General features: G+C 38.4%; 1 protein-coding gene across 3 annotated transcripts in view; it reads left to right on the top strand.

Moving 5' to 3' along the window:
- The first annotated feature begins 8,455 nt into the window (after positions 1 to 8,455).
- The window catches only part of LOC124401636 (calcium-activated potassium channel subunit beta-4-like), a 33,971-nt gene continuing 24,994 nt past the window's right edge, over positions 8,456 to 17,432 (top strand). For 2 of the 3 annotated variants that reach the window (XM_046874064.1, XM_046874065.1), the window contains exons 1-2: positions 8,456 to 9,335; positions 9,426 to 9,479. In XM_046874064.1, the coding sequence (XP_046730020.1) occupies positions 9,000 to 9,335; positions 9,426 to 9,479 (390 nt within the window). In that variant the 5' untranslated portion in view covers positions 8,456 to 8,999. The remainder of the gene's footprint in view (positions 9,336 to 9,425; positions 9,480 to 17,432) is intronic. The other variant, XM_046874066.1, reaches the window with a different exon arrangement.

Here is a 17,432-nt window from a genome sequence, read left to right as displayed (position 1 = left end):
CCATATAGACAGAAGAACAGGTAGCTAAACAGACCATTAGACAGATAGGCAGACACACAGACAGATTGGACAAAGAGACATGTAACTAAACAGACAGACAGACAGACAGACAGACAGACAGACAGACAGACAGACAGACAGACAGACAGACAGACAGACAGACAGACAGATAGATAGATAGATAGATAGATAGATAGATATGTCACTACACAGACTGTTGGATGGATAGGCAGGTAGGTAGATGGAGAGACAATAAGATAAACAAATGGACTGACAGAAGAAGGCTGCCAAATAGCCAGACAAACACGTAGCTAAACAGATCTGTCAGACAGGTAAACTGACAGACAGACAGTTAGACATGCAGACAGACACACAGTTGGACAAAGAGACATAAAACTAAACAGACTGTTAGACAAACTGACAGACAAATAGACAGATAGACAAGTGGGTAGCTAAACAGACTGTTGGACAGATAGACAGGTAGGCATACAGACACAGACAGATAAACAAACAGACACAGTTGGACAAACTGACAAACACGTAGCTAAACAGACTGTTAGATAGACAGACAAAAGGACAGATACAGTAGGTATGTAGGCATTGTAATAATAATAATAATAATAATACATGTAGGTATGTATTATTATTATTATTAATATTATTATTATTATTATATAAAAAAGGATTTAGAGAAAGTGTATGAAAGGGTGGAGAGAGGATTTGTAGTATTGTATGAGGATGTCTGGTGTGGCAGAGAAGTATGTGAGGGTGGTGCAGGACATGTATGAGGACAGTGTGACAGCAGTGAAGTGTGCAGTAGGAACGACAGACTGGTTTAGGGTGGATGTTGGACTGCATCAAGGATCGGTTTGAGCCCTTTCTTGTTTGCAGTGGTGATGGACAGGTTGACGGACAAGGTCAGACAGGAGTCTCCATGGACTATGATGTTTGCGGATGATATTTTGATTTGTGGTGAGAGTAGCGAGCAGGTTGAGAAGAGCCTGGAGAGGTGGAGGTATGCGCTGGAGAGAAGGGAAATGAAATTCAGTAGAAGTAAGACAGAGTACATGTGTGTGAATAAAAGGGAGGGCAGTGGAGTGGTGCAGTTAAGGGAGAAGAGGTGGAGAAGGTGGAGGAGTTAAGGTACCAGGGTGGAGTGGGTGGAGAAGAGTGATAGCAGGAGTGATTTGTGATAGCCGGTCTCACCACAGACAACTTTCCCTTTCACTCTCGCAGATGCACTTCTATGTTGAAGACAACAAGTTTATTAGAGGTGTAGAAAGTCCTTAGTGCCTGAGAGGATGGTTAAAAGTCTCTTAAAGGTTTTTAATCTCCTGTAGGCAATCTTGTTGTTTGAGAACAGCACAACAGTGTCATCAGCAAACTTGATGATAGTGGTGGAGTTGGAAGTGGCCACACAGTCTATATATACAGCGAGTATAGCAGGGGCTCAGAACACAACCCTGAGGAACTCCACTGCTGAGGGTGATAATAGATGAAGAGTGTTTGCCCACCCGTACGGCTTGTTGTCTGTCTGTCAGGAAGTTGAGGAAGCTGAGTCCCAGGACCTCTAATTTAGAGGTGAGCATGGAGGTTAAATGTTAAACGGTAGTCCACAAACAACATTTTCCCATATTGTGTGGAAAAGATGCAAACTATAAAAGTCATTGATAATTTGAAGGCTAATATTTCAAAATCTATTCCTCAACATTTGTGGCCTGAAGTATTCTTAGATGAATTATTTGAAAAACATTTTTTGTAGATCATCAGTGACGTCAAGGGCAGTGTGGTCTCATCGTCATCCACCAGATGGAGCCTTAATACTAAGAAATACAATAGAACAGGTTTATTGTTTATAGAGTCCTGGTCTGGTAGAAAAAATTTTCGTTCCAAGTTCATACACAAGGTCACTGTGGAGCCATGTGGTCGTATGCACAATGCAAACTTTGTCTTCAAAACGAGAAATTTAAACTCATGACCTTCCAGTCAGACTTTGAACATTTCTGATAGGAGGTCTTCAGGTACTGAAGAAGAAGAGTAAACTGTGGGAAGGATGACCCGCAGAGAAGGATTTCACAACTTCGCTAGTCCACCATGAGCTCTTGCCTTTTACAAAAATGCTCCACAAGACTCTATTAATCAGGTACTCCTGCACCTTTGGTTGGAACAACAGGGTGTGTCTGGTGTTTTAGGCTTACTAGTAGATCCATCAGACTGAAGAGCTTCAGGAGTTGATGGTGGAACTGAAGTCTTTTTGCAAGTGGATGACACCACTATATATATATTTGGGTGGACTGTACCAACTACAGATTGAGCTCCTCACAGTGTCTTTGCCTTGTTGTACAACTGACAGATTTGATGATCGGCTCATGAACAGAAGGATTGACCGCTCCAGAACATTCCATCATTGCACCAAATTGGCCCTTGCAAAGCAATCAAATGTCAGTGCATCTATTTTTATGGCTTGGGAAGTGTATATCTGCAATTATCGCTTCAGCAAAACCAGAACCAGGTGGAGTTTTGGTCGGAAAAGACATTACTTTATCAGCTTACCAATCCTGCTAAAAGCAAGAATTTTTTTTTTGGTGTTTTCCAGTGAGTTTTATGTACTGTTTATTACAGATAATGCATTAAAAGCACCACTTTCTCCTAAAATGTCCAAAAAATCTTAATTTTTTTACCATCAAATATAAAAATTTAAAGAAGAAAAAAAAACTATAAGAAAAATATAAGAAATAAATGCATGATTTAAAAAAAAAACAGACTAGAAACAATTTAAACGAGCATTAAAACACTTTTAGTAAGCAGTCGATTTATTCGAATAAACTTAGTGTGGGTTTTTTATTTTATACATTTTATAAATTTTGATAAATTATTAAAAAAATCATTTATTTTGAACAGTTTGCTTTTCTTAATTAAAAAAAAAATTAAAATAAAAAACGATTACTATTAAAACCAAGACTGCAAAAACTCTTTCAATACTTCAAAAAAGTCTCTTTTCAATACTTAAAATTTTATTTCTAGCCATAAAAATCATATTGATCTTATTTTTAGTATAAATTAAAAGAATAATTTTTGTAGTAAAAGCTAAAAGTTAGTAATTTTACCTGCAAATTAAACTTAATCACAATCAGAGACATCATTTGAAGACTAGGATCTTGTAATCACTTTATTTTAGCTGTAATAACTAGGTTTAAGGTTGCCAAGTAAACAAAAAAATACTCAATACTCACACAAGTTCATTTGCATTGTTTATTGCAAACGCTTGTTTTAGGTCAACGCCAACACATTTATTTACACTCTGTCCAAACATTATCCGGTATGGTTATTGTTTTTTTTTTTTGGAATGTTGTTCTTTATACAAATTGCTTATGGCTTTTAATTTCAGTAAGTTGTTCTGTAGTTTCATTTCAGTTCTAATGTCGAATATCTTTCAGTGTTCAGTTCTGAAAAAAACACATTTTATATTGCAAAAAAATAGAAGTATTTTTGAGAAGCAACAATTAAAGATTCTCGCTTTGTTTTCATTGTTGACCATCTTGATTTTAATTGTAATCTTGTTTTTAGTTGAAACGCTTTGCCTAGTTTTAAGACGGAATATATAACGAGGACGATTCTTAAATTAGGAATTCTCTTGTTTAGTAGTTCTGGTTTTAAGATCTTTTTACACAAATTAGGAAAAAAAACTGTGGAAAATAATGAATAAGCTCCTTTTAAAATAATTAGATTGAATCGACTGCTAAGTGTTTTAATGCTTATTTTAAGACATTTTGTTTCTTTTCTAAAGCCTACTGATATGTTTCCTTATTTCAAGAAATCATACCAAACGTAATTGGCGGATCATTGGTCTTGTTTCTAGTGTGGATCTGAAGTGAAATCGTTACTTGCTGCTTCTCAAAAAACAATTGTGGAAAATTGTTTGCTGAATTGATACTTCAGATTCTTATAATTTCTTATTAGGTTGTTTTTTGTTTACTTGGCAACCTTAAAACCAGTTATTACAGCTAAAATAAAGTCTTAAAAGATACTAAATGGTGTCTCGGATGAAAAGCTAAATTTTTTACATAAGAAAGGCATCCACAACCTAGAACTGATTATTTTTTATGGGAACAAACGGATGAAGTCACTTTCCCTGCATGCCAAATCCTGCTGAAATCAACCGGGAGCTGTTTTTTCAATTGGTTTCACGTACAGTTTATTATAAAAATCCGCATTAATGGAACAATTTCCACCTAGAATTCCTCACGATATTCACTGCCATATACGGACTGCAGCAAGCTAAAAATCCACCACCTCGAGCGTCAAGTAGTAATTTACGGATAACTGCGTTCGTAGAAGGCAAGGCAAAGCATATAAAAAAACCCGCAATGTGGTTGTAAAGTGAGGCTACAATAAATATTGATAAACTAAACCTCCTGCTCAGGAGTTTTCAAAGTTATGAGACGAATAATCGCTCCTCTGCAGGTGCTTCAAGGCGGAATTCATAGCAGTCCGAGCCTCATTTTGCTACACATCCATGACATGAGAGATGCAGGATTGTATTTTTGTGACAAAGCTGAACACCCCCAAAGTGTTTAACAGATGGTTGGAACTCACAACCATCAACACAAATGTGCATTACCATGACCTGCTTTTCCCTCAAATTAGGGTGTGTGTTAGTATTTATGTAAGGCATGTTGTGTCTGTAACACTGTTCATTACTGAAGCCAAACACTGTCCATTACTTGACAATAAACACTGTCCAAGACTCAAATCAAACATTGTCCATGACTATGTTTTGGTCTAAAATTCGACCGTTTCTGTCCACACAGGCTGCAGAGTAAAAAAAAAAAAAAAGATCTCAAGCACAGAGTTGTAGTGTGATTTATCTTAAGTTGTAATCTAACATACCAATGTAGATTTATTTATTGCTAGAGACCCGAAGCACTTTTGTACGTCGCTCTGGACACAGACGTCTGCTAAATACCACAAATGTAAATGTCAATCCTATTACTGAACATGACTAAAATCACTGTCCATAACTTGGAAATCAACACTGTCCATGAGTAAAATCAAACACTGTATGATGGATATCAAACACTGTCCATTACTTCACAATAAACACTGTACATGAATGTACACTATCCATTAGACAAAAAAACACTGTTCATGACTCAAATTACACACGGCCCATGACTCAAATTACACACGGCCCATGACTCAAACTTAACAATGTTTATGGCTCAAATTATACACGAACCAATACTCAAATTAAACACAGACCATGACTCAAATTACACACAGAACATGACTCAAATTGAACACTGTCAATGATTTAAATTAAACACGGACCATGACTTAAATTAAACGCGGACCATGACTCAACTTATACACAGACCATGACTCATTAAACACAGATCATGACTCAAACTAAACACTGTCCATGATATAAATTAAACACAGACCATGACTTAAATTAAACACTGTTCTTTGGCTTAAATTAAACACGGACCATGAATCAAATTAAAAACTGTCCATGACTCAAATTAAACACGGACCATGACTTGAATTAAACACTGTCCATAACTCAAATTAAAACACTGTCCATGACTTAAATTAAACACTGTCAACGACTGAAATTGAACATGGACCGTGACCCAATTTAATCACTGTCCTTTACTGAAGCCGAACACTGTTTATTGCTTGATAATTAACACTGTCCATGATTAAAATCAATTCCTTCATGGAAATCAAACACTGTCCATGACAGACAACAAAAAGTGTCCATGATTGAAATATGGACCATGGCAGATCCAAGCCCAGCCTATGACTGAAAACATTTTCCATTGAAATGGAGGCTTTGATAGATCAGGAGGTGCTTTACAGGATTTACTTACATCCCTGCTAATTTCCTGCTCAGTGATTTGTTGTAAAGCTCCATTTCATGATTCTGGATCAGGACTGTTCTCATAAATTTCATGAATAAGAAATCAAACAGTGACTGCTTGCGTAATGGAACCATAACAGCCCTGAATAATTCATGTTCAATAAATAAATCTGTTCTATCTGTTTATCCATCGTCAGGAAACTGTGCTTCGGTATTCGTGGCTTTAAAAGCAAAGGGAAATTAAAAGCTCAACCTGGGAGGGAGGGGTTGGGGGGGTAGGGGATCCTGAGTAATACGCAAAAATGCGTCGGATTAGTGAAATGAATCTTGCACTGCTAATCTGATGTCCAACGGTGAAATGCTGGGCTTTTGGGGACACAATTTCAGGTGACGATATGGCAACCTCAAGACAAACATAGAATGAGGACAGGAATTAGTAACAGTTATGGGAAAAAAAAGAAAAGAAAACTTGGATTTATGATCCATGAATCATTTTGAATCATTTTGAATTATTTCGAATCATTCTAAATCATTTTGAATCATTTTGAATAATTTTTGGATTTTAACACCAGGATGATTTGCAACAGCAAAATGTCTTGTGTGGAAATCCAAGCCATCAGTGGGATTAAAGTGTTGATACTGCATTAGTGAAACGAATCCATTAGTTTAATTTAATTTTACAAAGGTTTTTTTTTTTTTTTTTTTTAAAACACGTCTAACCCAATTTCCATCCAAGTAGTGCAGATTCAGCAACTTATAAAATCTAATTATATACAGTACAGACCAAAAGTTTATAAAATTATATACATAACAAAAAAGTGAACTGAAAATATGTCATACTGTAGGTTCTTCAAAGTAGGCATCAAGAGAATGCCAAGAGTGTGCAAAGCAGTAATCAAAGCAAAAGGTGGCTACTTTGAAGAACCTACAATATGACATATTTTCAGTTGTTTCACACTTTTTTGTTATGTATATAATTCCACGTGTTAATTCATAGTTTTGATGCCTTCAGTGTGACTCTACAATTTTCATAGTCATGAAAATAAAGAAAACTCTTTGAATGAGAAGGTGTGTCCAAACTTTTGGTCTGTACTGTATATTTTTTACTTAGTGTTAAGAACATGGCCTTTTAATCATATACATTATATATATATATATATATATATATATATATATATATATATATATATATATATATATATATATATATATATGAAAACCCAAAATTCAGTATCTCAGAAAATTAGAATATTGTAAAAAGGTTCAATATTGGAGACTCGTGGTGTCTCACTTTAATCAGCTCATTAAATCCAAACACCTGAGAAGGATCCTCAGCCTTTAAATGTCTCAGACTGGTTCAGGCTCCACAATCATGGGGGAAAACTGCTGACTTGACAGTTGTCCAGAACACGATCATCGACACCCTGCACATGGAGGGTGAGACACAAAAGGTCATCGCTAAAGAAGCACATCAATGGAAAGTTGAATGGAAGGAAAAAATGTGGTAGAAAAAGAACGAAGCTCATTCAAGAATTTGAGGAGATTCACAAAGAGTGGACTGCAGCTGGAGTCAGTGCTTCAAGAGCCACCACACACAGGCGTCTCCATGGGCTACAACTGATGTATTCTTCGTGTCAAGCCACTCCTGAACCAGAGACAACATCAGAGGTGTCTTACCTGGGGAAAAAGACAAAAGGAACAGTGGGCCAAAGTCGTCTTTTCAAATGAAAGGAAAGAAAATCCAGGTCCCAGAGTCTGGAAGAAGAAGAGGAGATGGACAGAATCCAAGTTCCTTAAGGTCCATTGTAAAGTTTGCACATTCATCTGCTGGTGTTGGTCCTCTGTGTTTTATCAAGTCGAAGGTCAGCAAAGTTTTAGAGCACTTCATGCTTCCATCTGCTGACCAGTTTTATGGAGATGCTGATTTCATTTTCCAGCAGGATCTGGCTCCTGCCCACACTAAAAAGCCAAAAGCTCCAAAAGCTGGTTAAATGACCATGGTGTTGGTGTGCTTGACTGGCCAGCAAACTCATCAGACCTGAACCCCATGGAGAATCTCTGGTGTATTGTCAAGATGAAAAATGAGAAACAAGAGACCAAAAAATGCAGATGGGCTGAAGGCAAAGAAACCAGGGCTTTTTGTTAAATGTGAGCCAAAATCATCAAAATGAAAAGAAATAAACACATATATCAGTGTGTGTGATGAATCTATATAATATAAAAGCTTCACTCCTCGTTCTCTCAGGAGCTAATCTGTGCACATATATGAGCTCTACAGGTACTTTTGCATGGTGACCAGTTCTACAGGAGCTTCGTTATGGCAACACAGATGAACATGATCTTCTGTATGGAGACGCGGCCTTACATGAGCTTCTCTATTAAGAAACACGGCTCTACATGAGCTTCTCTATGAAAACAGGGATCCACAGGAGCTTCTATAGGGAGACACGGCTCTACAGGAGCTTCTCTATGAAAACACGGATCCACAGGAGCTTCTGTAGGGGACACGGCTCCACCTGAGCTTCTCTATTATGAAACCTTACAGGAGCTTCTTCTTGGAAATACAGGACCTTTTTTTTTTTTTTTTTTTTTTAATGGAAACACAAATCCACAGGATCTTCTCTATGTAGACACTGCTCCACAGGAGCTTCTCTATGGAGATTTGGCTTTATAGGTGCTTGTGTATTGAGAAAACTCCACAGAAGCTATGGAAACACAGCTATTCAAGAGGTTCTCCATGGAGACTCAGCTCCACAGGTGCTTCTCTATCAAGAGACACAGATCGATATGAGCTTCTCCATGGGGACACACCTCCACAGGAGATTCTCCATGGGGACTCAGCTTCTTCATTAGGAGATGGTAGAAAAGCCCAGTTCCATCACTTGGATCTGCCATGCATCCAAATCGGGATCAGGAGTTGGACGCGTAAAAGGGAGGAGCGAGCGGTGGGTTTTTACCAAGTTGCACGCAAATACACACACACACACACACACAGAGTGAGACAGAGACTCACGCAGCAGGATGTGTTGTGGAAGCGCACTCTCGTTTCGCAGTTGAAGTTCCAGAAGCGTCCGCCTCGTGTCCGCTTTGCACCGCGGCGTTTTATGGACCTTTCCTTCCCCCGAACCGCGCGATGGCGAAGATCCGGGTCTCGTACGAGTACTCGGAGGCGGAGGACCGCAGCATTCGGCTCGGCCTCTTCCTAATCGCGTGCGGCGTGCTGTCGCTCTTCATCCTGTGCCTGTGCTGGCTGAATCCGGCGCTCCAGAGTCTCCGCAGCCGCCCGGCCAACTGCACGGTGCTGAGCGTGCGGCGCCTGGACGAGCGCTTCGAGTGCGTGTTTACGTGCGGAGCGGACTGCCGCGGTACCTCACTCTACCCCTGCCTGCAGATCTTCGTCAACAACTCGGCGTCCGGCGCCACCGCGCTGCTCCACTACGACGAGCAGCAGCTGCTCCTCAACCCCAAGGTATTGTGACGTTCTAGCACCTCGAAGTTCACCCCCTTTTTATGCATCCAGACGCTCCATAACGATCTTCATCATCCACCTGATCCACAGGTTTCTCAACCTGGTCCTCCTCCTGATCCTGCCTCTGCCCTATCCTGCACATCTGTAATGTTCTCCATACTCCAAACATTTCATTAATCAATAATCATTTAATTCATCTGAGTTTGTGTGTGTGTGTGTGTGTGTGTGTGTGTGTGTGTTTGTGTGTGTGTGTGTGTGTGGAACAGAACATGAGTTTTTTCAGGACCACAATCGGAAAGCTGTGATGATCCAATCTAAAAACCACCCAAGTTCATTTTTAGGTTCTTTCAGCTGCTTTATCCTGGTCGTGTTGGATAAAAAAAAGACTCTCGCGCACAAACACACACACACACACACACACACACACACACACACACACACACACACACACATTCACCCAACTTGAAGCACAACCTGAGTGGATTTTTTTTTTTGTTCTTGTATGATCCTGTTCCCTTCTTCAATCAGGACCTTTGATGGCTCTTTGATTGGAGTCCTCTCGCTGTAGCTGAGGATGGTTCCACCACATGAAGTTGCTGTGGATCTCGAGAACCATGAACATGGATTTGGGCTGTGAATAATAGAAATCTGCTGCAATGGTCCATAATGGACAATTAGGGCTAAAAATGTGTCCTCAACAATGATGGAACAAAGATAAATGGACATTTAGTGCGATTCGGTTCCTCTCAATGTTTCCCCAGGCTTCATGATACCATCTCAGGCTGCTTTTTCCATCACCACTCTCACCTCTGGCTTATTAATTTGGAAGAAACCAAAAAGTGATGTTGCTAGGAATGAATAGATTCAGCATTTCAGGGTCACATCAAACCAAAACATGATGGCATGGGAATGATACATAACACTTAATGAATTCAAAAAGAGGTATTCAAGGCAAAAAACAAAAAAATGTGAATTATGTAACAAATCAGGTGTGTGTGTGTGTATGTGTGTGTCGTCTACTTGATATCATTAATACAATCACTCTTCATTAAAGATTCCACACACTGAATGCATCAGATGAATCACTTTTTTTTCTGCAGTAGTACAATTAATGATTTAGACTCAGACGGTAAATCAGAGTCAGTATTTAAAAAAAAAAAAAACTCATTTAGGTCATTGTCTGCGAGCGCGGATTAACAGATCAGTTAGGATTATTAAAGCCATTGGTCACATGTACCAGCGGATAATCCCAGGAATAGACACTGACAAACCCGGGTTAATACATCCTGGTGGATTTGCAATCTGAAATATGGGAGCAAATATAATATAATATATAATACATAATAAAATATAATATAATATACTACATAATAAAATATAATATAATACATAATAAAATGTAATATAATAATACATAATAAAATATAATAGAATACATAATAGAATATAATAATACAAAATAATAAAATGTAATAAAATATAATTCACAATAAAATATAATAATACATAATAAAATATAATAGAATACATAATAGAATATAATAATACAAAATAATAAAATGTAATAAAATATAATTCACAATAAAATATAATAATACATAATAAAATAGAATAGATTATAATGCATAATAAAATGTTATATAATATGATGTGTAAAATATAATATAATATAATACAAAATAAAATGTAATATAATAATACATAATAAAACAGAATAGAATAAAATAGAATAAACTATATGACCTACATGCACAACATGATTCCTGCTTGAACTTTCCCACTGCTTCTTCCCTCTCGTCTAGTCGTTCCACATGGACGTAGTAGTGCCATGGCAACACCGGGCCACGTCTGCTCCGGCTCCACAAAGCCTCACCTGGTTCCCATGGCAACATTTGCAGGGAACTCCTTAGCATTTGCATGGATGTTGGACTACTGAGTGTCAAATATTCTTTTTTTTTTCTCAGTGATTGTTATTGAATAATAGATTAACGAGCCAAAAGTACTGGAACGTCTGACCTTTCAATTAAATTCAATTTAAAAAATTTAATACAAAGTTATATTTTGTTCGTTCCTTATGATTGTCAGTTGATCCCCTAATCAGTGAGCCAGTGGTGACTGTGGGAAGTAAAACCTTCCTGGGATGATGGCATGAGAAAGAAACCTTCAGAGGAACCAGACTCAAAATGTCAATGCTCATCCTCAACATAGTTACATTGTTGTCGAGGTTCAGTGATTTGTGTGATAAACTATTCATGGAACCTGTGATCCTGAACCACTGTAGCAAACAGTCTAAATTCATCCTCAAAGTTCTTGAGTTGCTCAGGAACTTCATGGATCTTTTTCATGGACCTTTTTCAAACCCTACTGTAAGTGGTGGTTCGTCTTCAAACACAGCGTATGGACATGGTAGCATGGTGTGTAAAACCTTTTCGATTGCAGTAATCCCTCGCCGTTCAGCTTTCACAGTTTCACGTATCTAATTTTGCGGTATGCAGGTGGTATTGTTAAGATTTTTTAAAGTTATTTTTGCGGTAAAATTACCGTTTTCCAGCCTAAAAAATTCAGCGTTCGGAAGAGTGCTGTGATGCTCTTCTCAGGTATGCGGTACATTCATTTCATCATCACCTTCATCATCATTACTACGGCACATTTAATGCATTATCTTCATTGTGCAAGTTGCATCTTGACTGGTGAGTAAACATATTGAATTATTTATTGGGTTGGCATTTCATGGATTTTCCCCTATCGCGGGTGGGGATTAACGTACTTCAACAAAAGTCACGCGAACGAATTAGAGTCTGGAGTTTCTTCCATTATTAATTCTTCTTTAAATATTCTGCTTGCTGTTGAACTGATGCTGAACTGCATGTTGGTGATGAGAAGATGCGCCAAGCGCCGTTCGAAACAGGGCTCGCGCTCGATCCCGATCTTCACTGCGTTTTTTTCCCAATGGACGTAGTCTCAAAGCAGAACTTAAGAAATGAAGTGAATGATGTGTGTTTATCCATGATGATGAATCCTGGGGGGTGACTGTGGGAAAGGAAAAACTCCCTTAGATGTTATGATGAAGAAACCTTGAGAGGAACCAGACTCAAAAAGGAACCCATCCTCATTTGAGTGATATCAAGGGTCTGATTTTAAATCATAAAACAATACTAAATATATATAAAATTATAATTATTATTTTTATCATAAACTTCCATGTTGCTTGAAGCTGTTGCTTTAACCAGATTTCCAGTTGATAAATCCGGGGCCATCTAGCAGGCGTCCGATAATGTCGTCGTTTTCACGTCCGTCGATTGGACGGTCAGAGAGCGCGCTATTCTGAGCTCGCGACTCGCATCTGTAGCAAACTGCGCTTTAAAAAATCTATTCATACGGATTGAATATATTTTTGTCATAGATTTGGTCTCACACTTGTAGGGACGTTCATGAGACGGACTTTTTTTCAAATCCCCAGGAAAACTGTTATGCATAAAAAAAAAGGACGAGGTCATTGTGGGCGATGAAGCTGTGGCTCCAGTGAAAGGAGACTTGATAAATTGTGCTCTTTGCTTTCTTTCATTCTCCCTGCATTTCTGTGACACAGCGCTCCGTTCCACTGCGTTTCTCGCTAATATTGAGGGTTTCTATAAACGTGGCATCATAATGATGATATTAAGAGGTGGATCGATTCAGGCAGGACCCCACTGAAGGTCTAGGGGTTCTGTACCTACTAAAATCTGCTATGAAACATTGGAACTGTTGGACCAGAGCTCGGGTTACTCCATGACTGGGTGTTTCCCCCAGTCACTCCGGTGTGGTCTAAAAGGTTGTGTGTAGAAGTGAGGGTGCAAGTTTGAAAACGTTGGACCTCCAGAACATCCAAAAATGTAACACCTGCTACTTTTGGAGATATATTTTCAGAGCTAAATTTCAGAGATATGATTCGTCTTAGATATGTTTTAATGGTCTTGTCGCTGATCATGACTGGACCGTCTAGATGGCGCTTTGTTGTCTGAGTTTTTTATGCCATGCTGTTAGTACCAGGTCTTCAGCATCTTCTAGAGATTCCAATGGGAATTCCGAGGCCATCAAATCTCCACTCTGTAACATAACTGGACAAAAGTGGAAGCTTCACAGTGCCCTAAAGACACACACACACACACACACACACACACACACACACACGGTAGCTTCTAAATTAGAAGAAAGGGCTGTTTCTGTATGAAACACACTTTTTCTACACTCCTGCCATGAGTCAGGGAGAAAAAATAAAAATAACCCTTCACTCGAAACACGTCTTCCCTTAGAGGTCGTTACGTTCAATAGTGATTTCTGCAGGTGATTTGTGGCATCCGCAAGGTGAGTGAGGAGGATGATGATGAAGAGGAGTAGAAGGAGAATGATTATTATAATGAAGATGATGATAATGAGGATGATGAGGTGGATGTTTAATATTATGATAGGGATGATGATGATGATGATGATTATGATGAAGAGAATGTTGTTGATTATAATTATAATAATGAAGATGATGGGGATGATGACGAGGATGATAATGAAGATGATGAGGATGATAAGGAGGATGTTTAACATTATGATAGGGATGATGATAATGAGGAGGAGGATTATTACTATTATGAAGTGGATAATGATAACGAGGATGATGATTATTATGATGTGGATGATGATAAAAGATGAGGATGATTATTATTATGATGGGGATGATGATAATAAAGATGATGAGGATGATGATTATTATGTTTTTGATGATGATAAGGATAATGAGGAAGAGAATGATGAGGAGAAGGAGGATGATGATGACAATGAAAATGATGATTATGATGTAGATCATGATAATGAAGATGATGATGAGGATGATGAGGAAGAGGAAATTTATATTTATAATAGAAATATATGTCGTCCTTGTGTGTGTGTGTGTGTGTGTGTGTGTGTGTGTGTGTGTGTGTGTGTGTGAACCAGTGACGGAAGAATTGACCTTTCCGAATGCATGGTAACGAGCGCAGGTCTGTGTCTGTGTAAGCAGCAGCGGCTAATGACTTGATGAAACCACCTGTGAGATTTGACTGGCATGACATTATCACTGTTATGGTGGTCGTAGTCTATTAATATATGGGCAAGTAGATCACACACACACACACACACACACACACACACACACACACTAAAGATACATATGAAGCAGCTACCGTTACGATTCAATTCACCCCTATTGCGATGCAGTGCGATTCGATTTTAATTCGATTCAACACACCGATTTACTTGTACAAATATAACACACACACACACACACACACACACACACACATATATAAGGTAGTTTAGTTCTACAATGGAACAGACTCTGATACCCACATTGAATATTGTATATTTAGAGTCTACTAATTCTGTCTCGCGCACGTCTCGCATCTGACCATGGCCTTCACGATGAGCAGAGATGAGCAATATTCATCATCGTCCTCTATCTTCGGTGAAAAGTGACGCAACCCATGACATCCGAGATGTTTGACGGCTTTTGTAAAAGTCTCCATCGTGATTTTTCTGTTTTTTTTAACCGTTGTTTACCGTCTTCGTTCACAAAGCGTCACGCTCAAGCCGAGCACGCGCACGTGTCTGTTTGTTTTTGTTTTTTTCGTTGCTGTGGCGCTCTTTTTGTCACCATGGTTACGAGGTCATGTAGAACTGCCATGCTTTTTTATTCAGCGTTCAAGAAGCACGGGCCCAGTCATGTTCTATTTATACAGAGGATCAGTCGTGCTTTGGGTGGATTCCTCGCTAAGCCAGGCACACACACACACACACCAACACACACACACACACACACACTAGGAGAGGGGCAGCATCAAGCTTTTCAGTATATATTTTTATAATTCCGAAAAATTATTTTGTTTCTTTCAGTCCATTTAAGCTTTATACGAAGCACCTTGTTTACCCACAGACCATTATTAATGACGCACCACCCGCTAAAAAAAACACTTTGCCTAATTCAGACTTTAGTTTTTGCAATTCTGACATGTTTTCTTAAAATTCCGACTTTATTTTAGCCAATCACGCAGCCTCGCTTCCTCTGTAGCACCAGAAAGCTTTACACATTGAACATGAAAAAGGCTCCAGTCGGTAGAATTGCATGGTTATCAAATTCCTTCGATCCCTTTAGAAAACTCTGTCTACACATTCAAACAGTAATCTGAGTAATTCGTTCATTTTGAACGAGTCTTTAATTTGACTCAGAAGGACGAGTCGTCTCAAATAGTGATTCGCTCATTTTAAACAAGTCTTTAATTTGACTCAGAATGACCCGCTCATTTTGAACGAGTCTTTGTGGTTCAGAAGGACGAGTCGTCTCAAATAGTGATTGGTTCATTTTGAACGACTCGTTCTTCTGAGTCACATTAAGTATGTTCAAACGAACAAATCTCTCGAGATGACTCGTTCTTCTAAGTCACATTAAAGACTCATTCAAATTTAACAAATCACTATTTGAGACAACTCGTTCTTCTAAGTCACATTACAGATTTGTTCAAAACGAATGAATCACTATCATTCTTCTGACCCATTATCACCAAGCTGCCACTGTTGGGGCCCATGAGCAAGGCCCCTGACCCTTTGTGCTGTATCATGGCTACCTAACAAACTGGTATCTGTGAAGAGGGAAAATAATTCCAATCTAATGTATATTTGCCACGAAGACAACTCTTTTTTCGTTCTTCTTAAAAGTGTTGACATTATTTAGTTAAGTGCTTTCGCCCGATGCCCCTATTATGGTCCTGAAGTCCACGGAAAATAACAGGATTTGTTTCATTTCGTATTAAACAGCTCATATTTTGCATTCTGGGGAAGGTGTGTAGAAATAATGAAGACACCAGACAGTCCTAACTGGGTCTTTTAGCAGGGCAATAATCCTAAATATACCACCAGACTGGCTTGAAGACAAACAAAAAGGAAAGTATCGGCGTGGCCAACACAAAGCCTGTGACCTAAATAGAACATTTGTGGAGTAAAAAAAAAAAAGCGTCTGAGCAACAAGGCCTATAAACCTGAGGTACACCAGTTCTGTCAGAGGAAATGGACGAATAAAAAAAAAAAAGTATTATGAGAAGCTTTTCAAAATACAATAGAATGCAATGGAACCAATGGTGCTAATAGTGGTTAAGTAAATAAGGGGTATTTGTGAGGTCCAGTTGTCATGGACGTCCAGAAAAATCCCCCAAAACTAAGTTTGTGGCACACAATTAAATAGGACGTCTTTGGATGCGGTAATATAAAATGTTTCCCTCAGGAGACCCGACCCTGATTCAGCTCCATGAAGATCTGCTTATCATGAGTTGAAGTGGAAGAGCCTGAGTGGCCCAGACTGACTGCATCCCAGTCCTCATCACCCACCCTACCTGATTTTACGCCCTTGTGCCTGGAAATCACTAAAACAATCTCCACAGAATCTAATGGAACATCTTCCCAGAAGACTGGAGGCTCTTAAACCAGCAAATGAGATTATTGTTATACAAATGCCAACTTGAATCCAATGCAGACTTTTTTTTTTTTATCGATAAATCGCGACGTTAACTATTATGCCGGAGAGGGTTTAAGGGCCTTGCTCAAGGGCCCAACTGCAGCAGTTAAGGCTTAAACACTTACATTCCACCAACATATTCATAAACAATAGAGATGAATTTGTGAATAAAAATACCTGGTGTCATTAATCAACACAAGCTCGTTTATGTAACAGTAATTAACCCACGCGTCGGCAATAATGAGAAAACGTCAGGATGATGAATGCTGATGAATTGTGAAGCTATTAAGTATATATTCATATATACTTATATTCCTTTATTTAAGTATATATTTTATATTTTGACTTTAAAATTACCAGGAAAAAAGTCCAATATTTTGACTATCCTCATGATTTTTAACCTTTTTTTCAAAATATTGCAATTTTTATTTCCCAAAATATTTAGACGTTATTTCTCAAAATCATTCGACTTGTTTCCCAAAATATTTCGACTTGTTTCCCAAAAGATTTTGACTTGTTTTCCAAAATTTTTCGACTTGTTTTCCAAAATATTTCGACTTGTTTCACAAAATATTTCAACTTTT

Source organism: Silurus meridionalis, chromosome 18 (assembly GCF_014805685.1).
Source record: "Silurus meridionalis isolate SWU-2019-XX chromosome 18, ASM1480568v1, whole genome shotgun sequence".
In the NCBI taxonomy this organism is placed as follows: domain Eukaryota; kingdom Metazoa; phylum Chordata; class Actinopteri; order Siluriformes; family Siluridae; genus Silurus; species Silurus meridionalis.
Note: the sequence above shows the minus strand (reverse complement) of the source record. Positions and strands in the feature narration are given on the sequence as shown.